The sequence below is a fragment of the Aedes aegypti genome, chromosome 1 (assembly GCF_002204515.2).
Source record: "Aedes aegypti strain LVP_AGWG chromosome 1, AaegL5.0 Primary Assembly, whole genome shotgun sequence".
Classification (NCBI taxonomy): domain Eukaryota; kingdom Metazoa; phylum Arthropoda; class Insecta; order Diptera; family Culicidae; genus Aedes; species Aedes aegypti.
Window position 1 is genome coordinate 184,170,772 of NC_035107.1, and position 18,787 is coordinate 184,189,558.

General features: G+C 36.0%; 1 protein-coding gene across 3 annotated transcripts in view; it reads left to right on the top strand.

Annotated features, from left to right (window-relative positions):
* Nucleotides 1-2,754: 2,754 nt before the first annotated feature.
* Nucleotides 2,755-18,787, top strand: part of LOC5567412 (endoplasmic reticulum mannosyl-oligosaccharide 1,2-alpha-mannosidase) — a 31,400-nt gene continuing 15,367 nt past the window's right edge. Inside the window, exons 1-2 of one of the 3 annotated variants that reach the window (XM_021854896.1) lie at nt 2,755-2,954; nt 3,063-3,546. In XM_021854896.1, the coding sequence (XP_021710588.1) occupies nt 3,460-3,546 (87 nt within the window). In that variant the 5' untranslated portion in view covers nt 2,755-2,954; nt 3,063-3,459. Of the gene's footprint in view, nt 3,547-18,787 lie in introns of all 3 variants that reach the window. The other 2 variants (XM_021854903.1, XM_001657362.2) reach the window with 2 other exon arrangements.

Genomic DNA, 18,787 nt, shown 5'->3' on the forward strand with positions numbered 1-18,787 from the left:
ATACAAATTCTATACTTTTCACCACCAATTGAAATACAGTTCGTTGAATTGTTTTTGTATTGTACAACAATACACACATTGCTAATCAAGACAATACATGATCAATATATCGTATTGTATTTTCAAAATGTATGTATGAGAAAATATCTATATTTGTATTGTTACGATACTTAACAACCCATCCATTATATTGGAAAAATCTCATATACCATACAGTGAACTGTTCAAAACAATATATTGTACTGTAATTGTATTGTCATGTTACAATATCTGTATTGTATTTCCAATGCTTTGAATGGTACTGTTACAATACGTTATATTGTTTTTGTATTGTATTTTTTATCCAGGCTGCTTCTCAGCTTATATTCTTATGAGTACTTTTACAGTTATTTACTGAGAGTTGCCTATTCGCTCCCAAGACGACAATTCATCCGCTGGGATGTGCTGCTGTCGTCATGATTATGGTTTCCGAGAGCAATGTCAAACCCATTCATGATTTCAAAACATTCGGAAGAATATATTTATTTTCACCGCTTAAGTGAAGTAATGTATGAAATTGAATGAGATACAATGGTAGAAAACTCATTTCTCTATCCAATGGTATTTTTAGTGGCAACGGAGAATGTTCCGAAACGTGTTTTATTCAAGCGCAAAAATCGCGCAGGCGAAAAATCCAATGAAACTAACCTCACATATCCTGGTTTTCCAACCTCAAACTAGTGCTTCTACCAGCCGGATCTCATTGTTTAAGAAAGTAGTGCAATAATACAAAAGACAAACGTATGTAGAACATAGAGAATGAATGTTCCTACCTTTTCCGCCTAACTGTTTCACCGTTTCACTGTTAACCGTCTTACATCAGGAAAATAAAACATTTTTCCCCACAGCGGCATGTGATGGATGCGTGAAAAATCAAATCTCTTATCCTCTGACTAGTTGTGCTACCTAAGTATAGATGGCTAACAGTATTTTGCCTTTCGCGTTTGGAGGCGTATTGATTATTTTATAATTCAAATTATAATGGGAATCACCTATCTCGATGCGTGGAAAAATATATGTAAAATGTGGGAAATTTGAAAAATAATAAATTGGATCACTCATGAATTATGTTATTTTTTATCCACATAGAGGTTTTAGTGGTTTTAGTGCTGATACGCTTCCAATCGCAAAACGCAACATACTGTTAGCCATCTATACTTTGGTAGCGCAACTAGTCAGATGATGAGAGATTTGATTTTTCACGCATCCATCACATGCCACTGTGGGGAAAAATGTTTTATTTTCCTGATATAAGACGGTTCACAGTGAAACAGTTAGGCAGAAAAGGTAGGATTATTCATTCTGTATGTTCTACATACGATTGTTTTTTGTATTATTGCACCACTTTCATAAAAATTGAGATCAGGCTGGTGGGAGCACTAGTTTGAGGTTGGAAAACCAGGATATGTGAGGTAGTTTCATTGGAACTTTCGCCTGAAGCGATTTTTGCGCTTGAATAAAACACGCTTCGGGACATTCACCGCTGCCCCTAAAAATACCATTGGGTAGATAAATGAATTCTCTACCATTGGATCTCATTCAATTTCATACATAAGTGAAGTAAGCGGTGAAAATAAATATTTTGTTCCGAATGTTTTGAAACCATGAATGAGTTTGACATTGCTCTCGTCAACCATCATCATGACGACAGCAGCACACCCCACCGGACGAATTGTCGTTTTGTGAGCGAATAAATTAGAACTTTTGACCGAAAATGCAATTTCATACAAGACGAGCTTTCGCTCAGTACCGTGCACCCCCGCTAATTTGAACGGTACCTCATGCAAACCTGAGACGAGACTCGCGAAGACGGTCTTCTTTTTCTGTGATTGCTGAGTTTTTTTCTTATTCCACTTTGTGTTTATACCAATTATGCGCATGCTGTTCAAACTCTCACATGAACCTCTCAGCAAAAAATGATTGAGTTTGCATCACATCGAATCATAAATAGCCGTTTGAGTGAAATTTCATGCCAGCAAACGTAGCAGACATTAGAAATAATTAATCTTCTGCTTAGATTTATCAGCAACTTTGGAAAAAACTGCTCTGCCGACTGAGGTTTTTAATAACAGTTTACTTTGAACACAATACTTTTCACTTTTTCAGCCATAAAAACGGTGGGCTGCATTTGACGTTTCGTGAGAGGGGAATATTGGCTGCATATGACGTTGATATTTTTCGTCTTCGCGAGTCTCTCTCAGATGCAAACCATCGGGGTTCATTTTTAATTTGAACATCTAGTCACCCTAGAAACGTGTTTCTGGTTACCTCTTTCACTGTTTTGTTTTGATTCTGCGTTCCGTTCCACAACGTTCCATCAGTGTTCAGATTAAATGTGGTCAAACCAACGGGGGTACCCGGTATCGTATATTTCTCGGATACTCTGAGATAACGCCCTAGAAGCCATTGGTAGCCACGTGTGTAGCTCGTTGTTTCTGAGCAAATGAGAGAATAAGCATCCAAACCAACATCACGGGTAGGTAGATAATGATCCTTTCTTTCCCATAGCGTTGTTAAATAACATGAAAATCCATTCAAATGCTCAGAAACAACGAGCTACACACATGGTTACCAATGGCTTTTAGGGCGAGATCAGAAGTTATGCGAGATTTTGATGTAACGAAATATTTCAAATAAATTTACAAATTGAATTCGAATGACCACCCTGATGACGACGATGCTCTTGAACCCGAACTTTGACAGTAAACGTTGCCAAACAGTCATCAACATAAAACATAAGCGAAAAAAGGTAGAAACGGAGGAAGCAGACATTCTGGCTTTCTTCACAGCTGAAGATGGATTAAGTTTTAGGAAAAACCCATCCTCTGTGAGGCTAGATTGTTTCTTCGCGTAGAATTGATTAGAAAGTTTGTCGTTGTGATCCATTTGAAAAACATTACCGGTGTTATGAAGTGGTGAGCGGAAGTGATTTCCTGGCGGAGATTTTTGCCTACGTCGGAAAGGTCGTTCTGAAAACGAAATTCTCACGGAAAGTAAATCAGTGCAAAATCTTCTTCCTTCAGCAGGTGTACATAAAAGAACATCACAAAGTTTTGATTGTGGGCATCTGGGTTTGGAACTACTACACCAATTATTATCAAGTGTTAACTCAAGTGTGATGGGATAGTTCCCCGAATAAGAAGAGAATCTAATTTAGGGTATCGCAGTGACACAAGAAATAGCATTGTGTTCCGTTATGTGAGAAATGTTTTTGGTTTATACAATGGAAAAGCTCCAGCAAGGGAAGTGAAGTGTGTACATATGAATCTATAGAAGAAGACAACCATCCGTGCGGAAATATAAAATATTTATACGAAGCATCCCATTTGCGTAGAACAATAATTGAACTTGGAATAAGGTGCCCATCGAAAGCACCTTTTTTGAGCTTCTTACGATCGTATATAAGAAGCACCAGTAAAGATGGATTTACGAAAGGAACACATCTCTCTGCTGTTGCCTATTGGGGAGTCTGTCGGTGGAACTGGGTCGAGAAAAAGTCTGAGAAGGGTAAGTATAAGTATTTGGTGGAAATTAATTTTTTTTAAAGAAACATTTGAATATATTGAACCTTTTTGTGATTCTCATGATATTGCTTTAAAATTTTATTGTATCCTAATGATAAACGCTCGGGATAGATCTCTTTGTAATGATTTAGTCAGTATTTTAAAGCAATTCTCTGAAACGGATTCTCGGGATTGAATTCTGGTGAAAAATTCTAGAGGCTCTAAAAGATACCTTCAGATGAGGCTGTTCCGAAGACTCAAGATGTTTCTTCTGGAATACTTTCAGGAGATTATCTAGATATCCCGCCAAAAACACCTCTAGATTTGAATGTTTGACAAACTTCTCCCACAAAGCATTCAGTTTATTTTTGGAAAAAACACGAAAATTTCGTTATATATTTGCTTAACTATAGTAGCAATTCGCATGTAGTTTTGTTTTTTTGGGTCTCTTGGTGCTAGTTATTGATCCATAGTTATTGCGCTCCCTGGTTGCCGCCACTGATGTTAATCTCAATCTGGAAAGTTCACTGTGACTCTTTTACACAAAATTCTAGGCTAGAAACACCGATTGTGGCCAGCCTATGAAACATTTTTTTTTATAAAATAAATGATAAGCCGGGCTTAGTGAGCCCTGTATACTCTACAAATACGCCAAATTAAAGCTTTTGATATTGCGCATCGTACCTTCGTGCTGTGCGTACACGAATTCTATCTGCCCTAGGAAGTTTTTTAAAACTACCTGAAGCAATAAAACAGTACTCCTCAGTGCTACAAAAACAGTGCTTTTCAGTGCTAAAATAAAAAAGGGTACTTTTCGGTGCTACTAAAACAGTACTTTTCAATACTGTTTTTTCTACTATTGATGCCTTTACGATCCTTGGTTGAATCAGTGTTTTCGATTTTTTGTTGGACCCGTTAGCGAAAGCAAGCGGTGGTAATCCTTCTTCAGGGTGTCTACTACCTGGAAAAACCTGGAAAACCTGGAATTATCAGGGAATTTTATTTAACCTGGAAAAAAACCTGGAATTCTCAGGGAATTCCGATAACAATCAGGGAAATTATTTTGAGGTAGTAATTCATGATAGAATATGTTCACAACAAAGGATTTTTGCGTCATAACTCAAAGCTACCAATATTTGCCAGAAAGCACTCTTCATTCGAAAAAAAATTCGGCTGCGCCGCTCTCGAAGCACTATATGAGCTGTTCAGTGAGGATCCTTTCAAGTATCAAATTTTATCAGTTTATCAAAACATGATTGATGTTTATAATGTCTCTTTATTTATTTAGTTAAGGATTAACATATCTAGGGCTGATAGCAGGTTTCTTTTTAGATACCGTTTTCATGCAAGTCTCTGAAAAGCCTCTATTTTTTATGGAAGGTGTCTGAAGTCTCTATTTTATTCAAAATAGTCTCTAAAGTCTTATTTTCCTTATATTGCTTGCAGATAGTTTAGATGCAAAATTTCTTCTCATATTTCTCGAGAACAGTTTCAGGAGTTATCCTTGTGGTTGCTCCAGAGATTTTATCAGGAATACTTCAAGAAATTTCTCTATTTTTTCAGCAATTTTTCATATGATGCTTACCGGAATTACTCCCGAATTTGCTTCAGGAAATACTTGAGCATTTCAACGTTACTACCTCTAGTAATTTTCTCAGGGAGTACTTTGAACAAAGTCTATCCCAGGACTTCCTCCAAATATTTTTTCACTAACTTTTCAACCGAGTTCTACAGAACTTAATCTAAGAGATTTCCAAAGTTTTCCACAGAATTTCATTCGTTATTAAGTTTCTTTTGATTTTTTTCTAGGAATATCTCCAGCGTTTCGTTCAAGGAATTTTGGAGTTCATTCAAACCTCTTCCAATCAATTTCTCAAAAAATCCCCATAGAATATTCAATAAGGTTTCACATCAGCATTTTTATAAGACGCCAGAAGAACCTTTACAGCTTTTGTCCAGCGAAGCTTAAAGCTATACTATATAGTTTATTAGGCAAATTATTGAATTATAGGTTACATCCACTTACGATAGTCTTCTCCTAACGTGTTACGTCGAAACGCTGGTCCTGAACAATACGGTTCGAAGAAGTTCTATCTTGCAAAAGGCAACAGTAAAATTTAGGCAATCGATTAAATCAATTTAGATTAAGTTTACCCGTTATTGAACACTTATCAATCAGGATGACTTCAGTTCTACCCGGACACACTAAACTAGTAATATTCTAGGGCAAAGAGAAATCTAGTTCATATGATGTATATTAGAGACATAATTCAATCCTTCAAATTTCGGCCCAACTTACTTTTAGATCTAGCTTTTAAAACAATTCATTTGAAATCCAAGAATTTATAAATTCACTTTCAACAATCTTGTTAACACGTTGTCTAATCTCTCTATCAGCTATGTCACCGTCGCATTGACAAACGGACTACAATCGCCGGCGAGTTCACTGCCTTTCATGGGAGCAGTGCTGCCGGAACACTACACATTCTTTTAGGAATATTGTCCTGTTTTTTTCCAGCAGTTCCTTCACAATATCCTGCGAGATGTTTTTTTATATTTTTCAATCATCTTAGCAATAATTTAGCTCTAATCTTGGAAAGCTTATCAAGAGTGAGTCTTGCTGAAAATCCTTTTTCATCAAGGGTGACATAAGAAATTAAATAAGTAACTGTAACATAAGGTACCCTAAAATTTGCTTTAGGAATACTTCACGAATTATTTCTCAACTTACTGTAAACTTTCATTCAAATTTCCTTGGAGAAAACTCCTGAAAACTTCTTTGAGAAATCTCTTAGAATTAATGGAGGAATTTCCGAAGAAATCTTAGGAGCAATCTCGGGAGTAATTCCTAAAGGTGTCATCAGAGAAATTTGCAATTAAAATCCTTAAAAAAATCTAATGAACAATTTTGTAGAAAATCCTGAGAAATTCTAGGCGACATCTGGAGAAGTTTCTAGTTGAATATTATAACATGTTTTAAACGGGAGTCTTGGAGGATGTTCAAGAAAAACTGATTGGAGTATCACCGGATAAAATACTAGAGGACTAAAAGCTTTTGCGAAAAATATCTGAAATAATATATTGGTATTTTTGATGGAAGCCCTGAGGTATTGCTTATGATATTTTTTGAAAAAAAAAACTTGGTTCTATTTTGAGACATCCAAAACAAAACTTTTGGAGGAATTTCTTAGGAAATTCTTGGAGAGTGGAAATCTCAAATAAAGATATCAATCAATCCCTATCGTAATGTCGTTATAATACATCGAAGAATGTTTGTACGTTACTGGCGTATACCAGATTTGTTGGTTTGGCGTCGTAATGTCACGAGAAATTTGAAAAAAAAATCTCTGAGAAATGTCTGATCTGATTAAACTGTTTTATCGTGGTTCCTGTTAGGTTTCGTTTTTTTATTATTACTGTTTCGTCTCGTTTTGATTACTTTTTAGTCTCTTTTTTTGGAAAGAGATTTCTAAATTTCCTATTCATATTGCTTCATGCACAATTTTTAATATTTTTGGAAAATATTTGATGTCAGAACAAACGATTTTCGGAAAGTGTTCTGGAATTTGAATAACTTCAAATTCAATATTTTGTTACAATCGTGATTAATTTAGAACTTTTTCGAAGGAAATGAAAAAAGTCATCATTTATTTAAGTTACCACAGTTAAATGTTATACAGTCGAACGCGATTACCCAGGGGCTTGATAATCCGTGTTTTTATTATCCGAAAAAAAAAATGGATCGGGATCCAGAAATTTTACGGATTATTTATATTAATTTAGATGGGTATACTGCCGTGAATCGCAAGTCAGTCCCATCTGCATTTTCGTCAAAATGGAGTTGAGTTAAGTTTTCAACATATCTTCCAATGCTCTTTCAGCTGCTTTAATGAGATCATACGATTTGTTCGGAAAAAGTAGGAAAAACACCAAGTCAAATTGTCCCATAATGAAAAGTAGCCGCATATCAGTCTCACTACAGATTTCCGCATTGTGTAACACAAAAATGAACCATATGTTGAAAATCTTTATATTTTTCTTAGAAAGATATCGAGGTGAAAAGCAAATTGTGAAAGTTTCATTAAGATTCAAACATATTTCAAACCTCTGGTATTTTTTGAATATTCGTATAGAAAACGAATTTAGAAACTTCACACCCCATTTTCTTAATGCCTATTTTTTACAAATGGGACTGACTTGCGATTCACGGCAGTTAGGGCAAACGCTCCCTTAGTGGAGGTAGCTCCAATAGTGGAGGTAGTGTGTTTTGGCATGTTTCGCGCTAATAAATGATTATGTGATATTTTTGTATTATACACGATGCGAAAATGATACAAGTAATCGAATAATATTCATGAAATTTAACCGTAAAAGTATTAAAAAGAATTATTTTGCTTATTTTTTTTGCTCCTTTGCACCTATAGTGGTGCATCAGTACCCATAGTGGAGGGTCCCATAAGAAATCAATGGTTTGCGCCACTAAAGGAACCATCCTTAAAATATACCTCCACTAAAGGAACAGTGTTCCTATTATTGGTGCAAGGCTTTTTGCAGGAAAATTTCAAATGAATCGTGATTTTTATACATTTGAATGATAGAAGGATTTGAGATCTATCGAATGATACGTTAAAATCATATATTTCATGATCTTAACACCGTGTTTTAGCAGTTTTCCCTTAGGTGCACCACTAATGGTACACTCGCCCTATATGTCTACTTAAATATGTAGCAGACCATTAACACGATTGATTCAATTTGAGATATTTTAAAGAATTTAGCTTTTATGCAGGTCGGAACTGTATGATCACATCGATTAACTTAGTGTTTATTGTAAAATATTGCCACAAATCCAAATAAAGTTTTACTTTGCGCCCATGAAGCTGTCTTAGCTATCCAAACGACCGATGGAAATGAATGGTACATAATCTGTGCCTCAAATAATTTCAAGAAGAAGCCTACTGATGTACTTGAGAGTTCCGTTCAGTTCACAAGCTCTTACAAACGAAATAAAAAACATCATCATTGGCAAATACAATTCATTTGAATAAAACATAAGCTTTGGTATTGTTAGCATCCTCATATTGTAATATTGGATATTGGAATAGCTTCAACATGCTTTAAATAATCTTTAGAAGTGTATAAATAGCTATTAAATTGAAAACATTTTAAGATTTGTCATTAGTTTGTTTTAAGGCCGTTTCTTCACCTTCGCTTAAGCCGCAAACCACGTTTAACCAAATGATTAAACTAGATTTTAAAACCTAAGTGGGGGGTGAAGAAATCGGCTCTTAGACATATAAATTAGAGTATTTCTTGAACCTGATTTTTTTTTGTAAAGCCTTGAAAAACCTGGAAATATCAGGGAATTTCATTTCGGTAAACGAGTAGACACCCTGTTCTTGGACACCGTCTTGGGAAAAAATCTCTTAGGAGGTCTCGTCTTCTTCCGTTTATTTACTGAACATGGTTGCAACTACAAACAAAAGTAAGGGTGAATCTCTAAATTTACAGCTTCCCTAAAAAAAGTGGGGTTTGAAACTGTCACTAATCATGGCAAGAATGGAAGAAAGAACGTTTCTCCGGAATGCGCGCTTTCTTCCAAGGGTGAAATGGATAATGTTGATAATTCCATCGAAATGAGCAATCAGTTCGATGCTCTAGTTACATTTTCCGAACATCAAATCGAAGCAGCCTCTAGCCCAGGCGTTTTGATTCAAGTGAGGAAGTAAAGAGTGTCGCCTATCGTGATCAGTTGTTCCGAATTTGGGGGATTTAGGCGGGAGATCTTGAACTCCATTAGGGGAATCAAGGTTTCCTTCCAAATTGCAAAGAAAGGAGACTGTCGCGTTTTGCCGGAAACTCTTAGAGATCGCGAACTTCTTCTCAAATATCTTGAAGAGAAGAAGCACCACTTTTTTACTTATGGCGACAAAACAGAACATTTGTTAAAAGTCGTCTTGAAAGTTCTCTCAAGTGACTATAAGTCAACTGAAGAGATCAAAAATTGAATAAATGATTTACATGGATTTTCCCTACCCTAAGTAATCATTATGAAAAAGATAACCCAATCTGGATTTCTTCGGAAAGGGCTTTCTCATGAATATTATTTAGTTCACTGTAACGAAAAAGATCTACATAATATTAAAGCTTTAGAAAAAGCAAGACTTAGGGGTTTATTTTGTAAATCGAGCAGATTTAAGTGACTCGTCTATAATCACTGTCGATCAAAGTAAGCAGGTATATTTCAGATGTCACCCGTCGACTGCCATAGTAATCCAGTCACATAGAGTGAGGGCTGTCGAAAAACTCGAGTGACAGAGCCGTGTCGAGCAACATTTTTGGTCGACAGTGACTCCAGTCGAGTCGTTTTTGGTCGACTCGACTTATAAAATAGGGCCCTTATGTTCGATGTCTGTGTGACATGGGAACATTTCCAGAAACCTGGACGAAATTTCCAGAACCCCACTCAGTGCCGTTGGTACCAAAAGTGGGGTCTTTGAACAAAACATTGCCGCATGGATGCTAAATGCATGATTTGCGGAAGTTCTTTTCACGCTAAGGACATCTGATACCAAAAAATATGAATGCGCAAATTGTAAGGGCCCTCGTCAATCAAACTTTTGGGATTGCCTTTCGCGTAAGCGAGTCGTCGAGGCTCGTGCCAGGCAGATGAACGGCAATATCCGTTACGGTAACGGTAACGGTCGTTTCCGGAATTCCCCTGGTAGAGTATCGAACAATGTTCATTTTTCAGTTATCGATCGCTTGATCAGACCCATCAAGAAGATTATAATCATGCTAATTCTCAAACTAATTTTATTCCGTCGAGTAGCCGTTCAAATCTTTTGATTTCGAATGGATCTACCCTAGGAAAATCCTTTGTCGATATTGTGGCGAGTAATTTAAAATCCTCCCCTTATCATACTACGAGTAACCGTTCTAATTGTTTCAAATCAAATAAAAAATCTGCCGCCACAGGAAATTTCAACTCCGCCTCTTCGTCTACCGAAAATTCTAATAACATATATTTAGCAGTTATTACTGAAACTTATATAAATCCTGGATCCAAACTCAAAAGAGATCCTATTTTTTTGTTTATCGTGATGATCGACTTGATGGAGCATGTGGGGAATCACCATTCATAGGCGTATAAAACATCAACCGTTTTCGTCATTTGAAACTAAAGTTTTTGAAACTTTAGGTGTTTCTGTTGAAACACAGCTTGGTAAATATACTTTCATAGCTGGATATTTGCCTTTTCAATGCTATGGACAGCAAGTTAATTTGCTCCAAACTGACTTGCGAAAATTGACTCGCAATAAGTCAACATTTTTTGTCATTGGTGACTTTAATGCCAAACATCGGTCATGGAATAATTCACAAAGTAATTCCAACGGCAGAATTTTATTTCATAAATGCTCTTCGGGATATTTCTCAATTCAATACCCTGATATCCCTACATGTTTTTCCTCTTCTAGATATCCATCTACGATTGATTTGGTCTTAACCGACTCTAGTCATCTTTGTAGCCAACTGAACACTCATGCTGTTTTTGATTCTGATCATGTCACTATGGCTTATCAGGTGGCCAATAATCAAAAAAGTGATGTGCCCCAAATTTCAATTCTTGTTCGCCATTTCATTGTAAACATGTTTGCCAAGAAATCCCTAAAATATTAGGGCATGATTTGCATTGCACACTCAGATATGAGGTGCCAAAGTTGAGCCTATGGAGAAAAACTTGTTTTTATTAACTAAAACTATGGTTTACTCAAATGAATATAACTTTTTTTCTATTATACTTACGTAAAATGTTTTTAAACCATTTGAAAGCTTACAAAAAAAGCTTCCTAGAAACAATAAAAAAAATTAAAAAAGCACCAAAATAGTGGCTTTTACGATGTTTTTTTTTTTATAAAGAGATTAAAAAAATCGAATAAGCTTATAGTTAACACATCGAGTACTTTTTTGTCCCAAGTTGTCCCAGGCTTAAATTCAGATCCAAGGGTACTTTGGGATGTAAACTAAAGGATCGTGAAGAATTTAGCTGCACAAATTTGCACTTTTTTAATTTAAGGCTTTTTGAATTTTTCCAATATTTTTAACCATTTTCTATTGAAAACAGCTAAAAACTAATTCAGAAAATAACTGAATTTCGCTAAATCATTCATATCATCATATCTATGTAAGTTTTAATATTTATAATGGTTTGCACAACGTTAATCGCATAAATGGCTTATATGCATTATAAGTAACAAAGTTTAAAATTTCGCTATAGGCCCTATTCAAAAGTTAGTCTCGAAAACTTGTTTTTGAAAATAAAACATCGAATTTGTATCATAAAACTCATAAATACGACATGAGATAGAAAAAAATATTTTTGGCCGTCAGTCTGTATGGAAACCGCCCATAGTGCATGTACATCCTACATCCTCATCAAGAAACTTCCAGAAAGTAGCTTCTTATCATTCTTAGTTGATATATTTAGAAATGTTTTCAGTTGGTATATTTTTCTGACAAATGGATGAATGCTAAGGTTGTAACAAATTTTAAAACCAGACAAAAATCCTGCAGAAGCTTCCAGCTATCGTCAAATCAGTTTGCTTTCTTCCATCAGTAAACTTTTTGAAAAAGTTATTTTGAAGAGAATGATGGTCCACATCAACGAGAATTCAATTTTTGCCAATGAACAATTCGGATTTCGCCATGGACATTCGACCGCTCATCAACTTTTACGTGTAACAAATTTGATTCGTTCCAACAAATCTGAAAGCTGTTCTACTGGTCTTGCTCTTCTAGACATAGAAAAAGCATTCAACAGTGTTTGGCATGAAGGCTTAATCGTAAAATTTAAAAACTTTAATTTTCCAACATACATTGTTAGAATAATTCAAAGTTATCTGTCACATCGTACACTTCAGGTTAATAATCAGGTAAATTATGCTGATGTTCCTCAAGGCAGCATTTTGGGACCAATATTATACAATATTTTCACATCTGACTTACCTGAGTTACCTGAGGGATGTCAAAAATTTTTGTTTGCGGATGACACAGGCCTCTCCGCCAAAGGACGAAGCCTGCGTGTCATCTGAAGTCGATTGCAAAAAAGTTTGGATATTTTTTCTTCATACTTGCATAAATAGAAGATTTCTCCTAATGCTTCCAAAACTCAACTAATGATATTCCCACATAAACCAAAAGCTCTTTATTTGAAACCTTCAAGTAGACATGTTGTCACGATGAGAGGGGTTCCTATAAATTGGTCAGATGAAGCTAAGTATCTAAGGCTCTTGCTAGATACGAATTTAACTTTCAAAAATCACATTGAGGGCATTCAAACCAATAGTAACAAATATGTAAAATGTCTCTATCCCCTTATTAATAGAAAATCAAAACTTTGTCTTAAGAACAAGCTTTTGATCTTCAAACTAATTTTCAGGCCAGCCATGTTGTATGCTGTACCAATATGGACTAGCTGTTGTAATACCAGGAAGAAAGCTCTGCAGAGGATTCAAAATAAAATTTTGAAAATGATTCCGAAGCTTCCTCCCTGGTATAGTACCAATGAGTATTCTATGTAGGAATGTTGAAACATTGGAACAAATGTCAAATAAAATAATTAATAATTTGCTTGAAAAATCGTTACAATCTTCTATTGCCACGATGGCCACGATTAATGCGTTATATATTAACCTTCCGTCAGTCGCTCAAAAAAAAGTTACACCAGCGGTCGCATCGTGTACTGAGTACACGCGGAGCAATTTTGATTGTAAATCCAAAGCTAGGCAAGATAGAATATTGATGTCTTCGGCAAATTTCTTCAGTCCAACGGTACCAATTGATTAGTGGACAAATAAAATATTGGAACCATCCTCACCTTTTTGTGGCCATCGGATTGTGCCCCGGGGAACAGATAAAGTGGACATTTCGCAATGCAACATCTCGAACGCAGATATCTCAGGATCTATATATTTTAGCAAGATGGTGTCTTCGGCAAAGTCGTTCAGTAGGTCAAGGACTAACACGTAATAGGCCGCTTGTTTCAAAATTCTGCCACCAGTTGGCGCTAGTGAGCATGTAATTTTTCAAACACAGATATCTCAGGATCCTGATTACCTAGAAATATGCGGTCTTCGACAAAGTTGTTTAGTAGGTCAAGGACTAACATATTATATGCCATCTAACTTGAAATTATGCAACCAGATGGCGCTAGTGAGTATACAATATTTCAATCATGAATATCTCAGGATCCCGATTTTTTAGAAAGATGGTGTTTTCGGCAAAGTTGTTCAGTAGTTCATGGACTAATATGTATTGATTACAGGTTAAGGCTTAGCGTGTGATCGGGCACTTAACTAGAAATTCTACCACCTAGGCGCTAGTGAGCATGCTGTATGTTGATCGCAGCTATCTTAGGATAGCGATATTATAGCAAGATGGTGTCTTCGGCAAAGTTGTTTAGTAGATCAAGGACTAAACATAAGATGTGCCGTTTGATTAGCAAGCCCCGTTGTAAATGAAGCCTAACCTTTACTATTTTACGTATTATAAAAACTTTTAGGGACCGTCCATAAATGACGTAGCATTTTTTCACTGATTTTTTACACCCCCCCTCCCCCCTCGTAGCATTTCGTCACAAATGCTGATACCCCCCCTTGGAAAATACGTAGCATATCAAGCAAACCCCCCTCCCCCTCCCTACAATTATTTTATTTGTTTTCCTTAGGTTTAAAACAAAATATGTAATGGAATTCAGAAGTTCAATACATGTTTTGATATTAATTACTGACTGAACCGTAAGGATAATCAAACGAATAAATGTTTGATTTGCAGTAGCGCTCAAAAGTAATTTATTTTTAATAAAATTATTAATTGATTAATTTTAAATTCAATTATAATTAATAAAAAAGTAATTTGTAAAACAGTTTTAAATGAACTTTTTCCTGTTTAAGTTGTTTGCTAAATTGTATTACTTTTGCTGTTGTTACCATGAAAAATTAGTTTACAGCTGAAGATATAAAAAAAGAAAAAATCTTTGATTGGATTGATAGGTTCAGTAACGAGTTAGGGTACAATAGATTTCATAATATGTTGAAAAGACATTTAATTATAGTAGAGGATTGGTTTTTAATTATTCGTTGTTAGGAAACGGATTTCAGTGAAAATGTATTCGTCATTATTATCCAAAATCAAATCCATTTAGCAATCAGGTGCCAGATGTAGAAAAGATTACACTTGTAATATTTGGAATGTTCAGAAAATCTTAGCGATTATTATACAAGTTATTCAACTTTATTAATTTTTCAGCTTAACTTCACTATCGATCCCCATACTGAAATAATCTTACACAACCTATAACGCAACAATTATATACTAAAAATAATCTTTCTTCAAATTACCGAGTTATTATGAAAATTGAATGATAGAACAATTTCGATAACACTGGAATCTGTTGTCCAGGTTTTTCCATCAAGTTTAGTTCAGGCTATTCCATCAAGAGCATTGATATATCAAAACAAATCGATGAGTTGATTGGGTGGAGATCTTCTGCAACATTGAGAGCATAATACACGGAATTAATATCTTGTTTTAATGTAATGTAATATTTGCCAGAGCGATCATATGTTTTTTAAAGAAATAAGCTTTTACAGAAAATATGAATAGAACTAAAACAATGTTTTCCAAGTCTTTAAAGCCTTGATTTTTAATTAATTTATTTATCTTTCAATTTATATTTTTATAAATTATTTGATTAATACATGAATATAATGTTCACATAATTATTTAAAATCAAAAATATCTTTGATTTTTTTCAATCTTGTCATAGGAATGTGTTGAAGCTGAATCATCATTTTAGAACCCAAAGAAAACAAAGAAAAAAGAAGTTTGATAAAAAAATAATTACGTGTCATTTTTTTCAGCGCCGCTCATTTTACCGACGTGATTCAAAATGCTACGTCCACTAGCTAGGACCCCTCCCTCCCCCTCGTCACACATCGTCACAAATTCGTGGAGACCCCCCTCCCCCCTAAAAAGCTACGTCATTTATGGACGACCCCTTACCGGAAGACGACTGCCAATGAACCATTTTAAGATTAGCAAGTGGTGGAATTCTCCTTGGAGGCATTTCAACAATGCTGCAGAACTTTTTCTATGGGAGGGGCATGTTGCCCGGTTTGTTTTGAAACGTCAATATTTGGACTGTTTACAGAACACGTCTTGTACTTGTTTGAGAAGATAGGGAGGAGGATCCTATTCGTGGCATTTTTTATTCACTTCGGCAGTGGGTTTTTTTAAGCTTAAGAGCTCATATTTGGCCACAATATGTGTATTGAAATGTATCTTATTGCAAAGTTTCAGTTTCAGTTGAATCATGGAAGTGCCAAAGCTACTCTGCACCCTACCAGACAAGAAAAAGTTGTATGCAGAGCATGACCAACTAAGTAAATAACACTTTGACACCAACAACTATAGAAGTAATACATTTGCTACTACGATAGTGCAGTTTTTCCTAAAGGCCCAAACGCAATGAAAGCGGAATGGCAAAGGAAAGCGGAACCGGTCCATCAGGATGGACTATAACATGCTAGTCGACTCAGTGTTGGTTCACTTTCATTCGTTGACAGCTCAGTCGAGATGGTGTGATTCATGCTGGCGAACCGGTTCCGCATTCTGTTGCCGTTCCGCTATCATTGCGTTTGGGCCCACAGGGTGGGGGGTGTATTATACCTGTTTACCCTAATGGGCGTCAAAAAGCTGTTACACAAAAACGAAGTTGGGTGTGTGTTAGTGTGAAGCGATATGAAAGTGACGTCACCGGTTAGCTCGGTCTATTATGGCGACTCACGGGTTGACACACACACTACAATATTGTTTCAATCGCCTCGAATTTGTTAAAAGAGTGCATTAGGCTTAATTAACTGTCCTGCTTTTTGACATTCACTGCTGGAATTGTTTCGATTTTTTTTTATATGTAGATGACATCCACTGCTGGAATAGTTGACATTTTTTTATATGGAGTTTCGAGGTTATGTCAGGCGTGCAACGATCTATAGTCATTGCCAGTGTTGTTTATAAATAAATTCAAAATGCTCTCAGTGCTTCTCTAGTATAATCATAAAGTTAACGATCCATGGTTACTCTGATAATTGAAGGGATCAAGGTTCCGAATTCTCACTCACTCTCACGATAATGGATTTATCCCTCACAGAAATTTTCAGCGATAAGCTGGCTTACGATTTTATCCGTCAACAAAACAAAGCGAAAATAGATAATTGAATATTTCCACAGCTGTGAGAATTTTGGTTTTTTCTCTCTCCTATCCATGGAGAACTTTTCCTGTACCCATCACCACAAGCAGCAGTTACTTTAATGTACCATCACTTTCATTAAGTATATATGGTATTATGGACAGCGTGCACGCATCGCGGTTGTTTTTAGCAATGTTCTAGGTTCGAATCCCGTCGCCGGCACAAGTTTTTGTTTATCCATATAGTGATAATTCTCGGGAGCAGTGGGTGAGCGAAAATATGATGGAGTGATAAAGAAATTATCCCCAGAGTGGAATGATTTTCGGTTATCCTACATTGTAACTCTAGGGAAAATAAGTGTGAGCGAAAAAAGATGCTCACGTGAGGAAGCGGAAAAGCATTCTTATAACGTGCGAAAAATTATAGATTTCACATCATGGATACAAAAATGCAGAACCTCGAAGGGACCTTCGACTCATGGTAATATCGGATTATGTACAGTAATACCTTGGAAAGCTGTTGTTGGGGTAATTACAGTAAACATGAAATTTGAATTTTAGTATGGTTCCATAAGTCGATATCGAGTAGCGAAAAATTGACTCATGGTGGTTTCACAATATACCAGTGCAGCGAAAATACAATATTTTTTGTGTTGCTATAAATGAAGTAAGTCAAAATTAAACGATCTTTTAATGACTCAGTTTTGTAGTCAAATTATTTAGATATTGAAATATAAAATCATCCTACAACATTGATTTTGTTATATACATTGTTCATTATTAATGCTAGATTATAACATATTTAGGAAACCCTTTGCATTGGGGTCGAAAACGAATGTTACCTAAATCAAACAGTACTTATGTTGTGAAAAATTAGGTTTGCCGATATCTCGGTAGAATATGTTCCGAAATTCGATTTTGAAAATTACCGAATCCTTAGCTATTGGGTTCTTGGCGAAATGTTTCGCTGAGGTCGGAGACATTGTGTAAGTGTGTACGGATCTTCATTTACCCGGTTCACCGTATCATGAGAATTTCCGATATCATTCACCTGTATACCGCGTAGTTATAGCGTGTCTTATGTGAGGAGAACTTCTGTGCGTTTTACGAAGTCTTTTCAGGCAAACATAATCAATGTATTCATCAGAAGTTCGTTTAATAGGCTAGCATGAGCATGAGCATGATTGACCGCCCGCAGTTGCAACTCCGTTATTGCAAGAACAGCTGTACTTACACAGAGAATCAACAGACACTACTCGGGAGCAGTAGCATCCTCAATGTGTAAGTACTGGTGCTCTCATTATTATAATAAACAATACCGGCGCCGGCTGCGTCCGAATGCAGGTCAATTTGGGAATGGGAGGGAAATGTTGACGTGTTACTTGCTTTACAGAAGCCGAGGAGTCCTCTTCACTTCCACAAGAAAACACTGGGAGTTTGGATATGGGAAACGATTCGTTTTGGTAAATGATAAATATATTATTCGAAACGAATACGTGAGCATATACACGGATGACCGACACTGATAGTGCGGTTACTACGCAAACCGGAAACGATATTGATTTCGTTGCTCGCTAGAGAGGAGCTTACAACAGGTTTAACGTATCAAACACTATTGACCGGTTTTTTTTTCGTTTTTCACCGGCGCATTTAGTTTTTTCTTCCGCGTAACGCGAACCGGACACAATTGATCCGGAATCCGTCGCTCGCCCACAAGGAGCATGCAACAGATTCAACGGATCCAACACTACTGACCGTATTCATCAGAAGTTCGTTTAATAGGCTAGATATAAAAATAAGATTGGTCAATTTGAATCTAGTTCAAATTCTAGAATTAACCTTAGGCGGCATCCACAAATTACGTATCGCTCTAGAAGGAGGGAGAGTAGGCTCAGGCGTTACGGCTTTTACAAAAATTTGAAATTTTTCATACAAAAAGCGTTAAGCAGGGGGGAGGGGGTCAAAAATTTTTAATTTTGGCATTACGTAATTAATG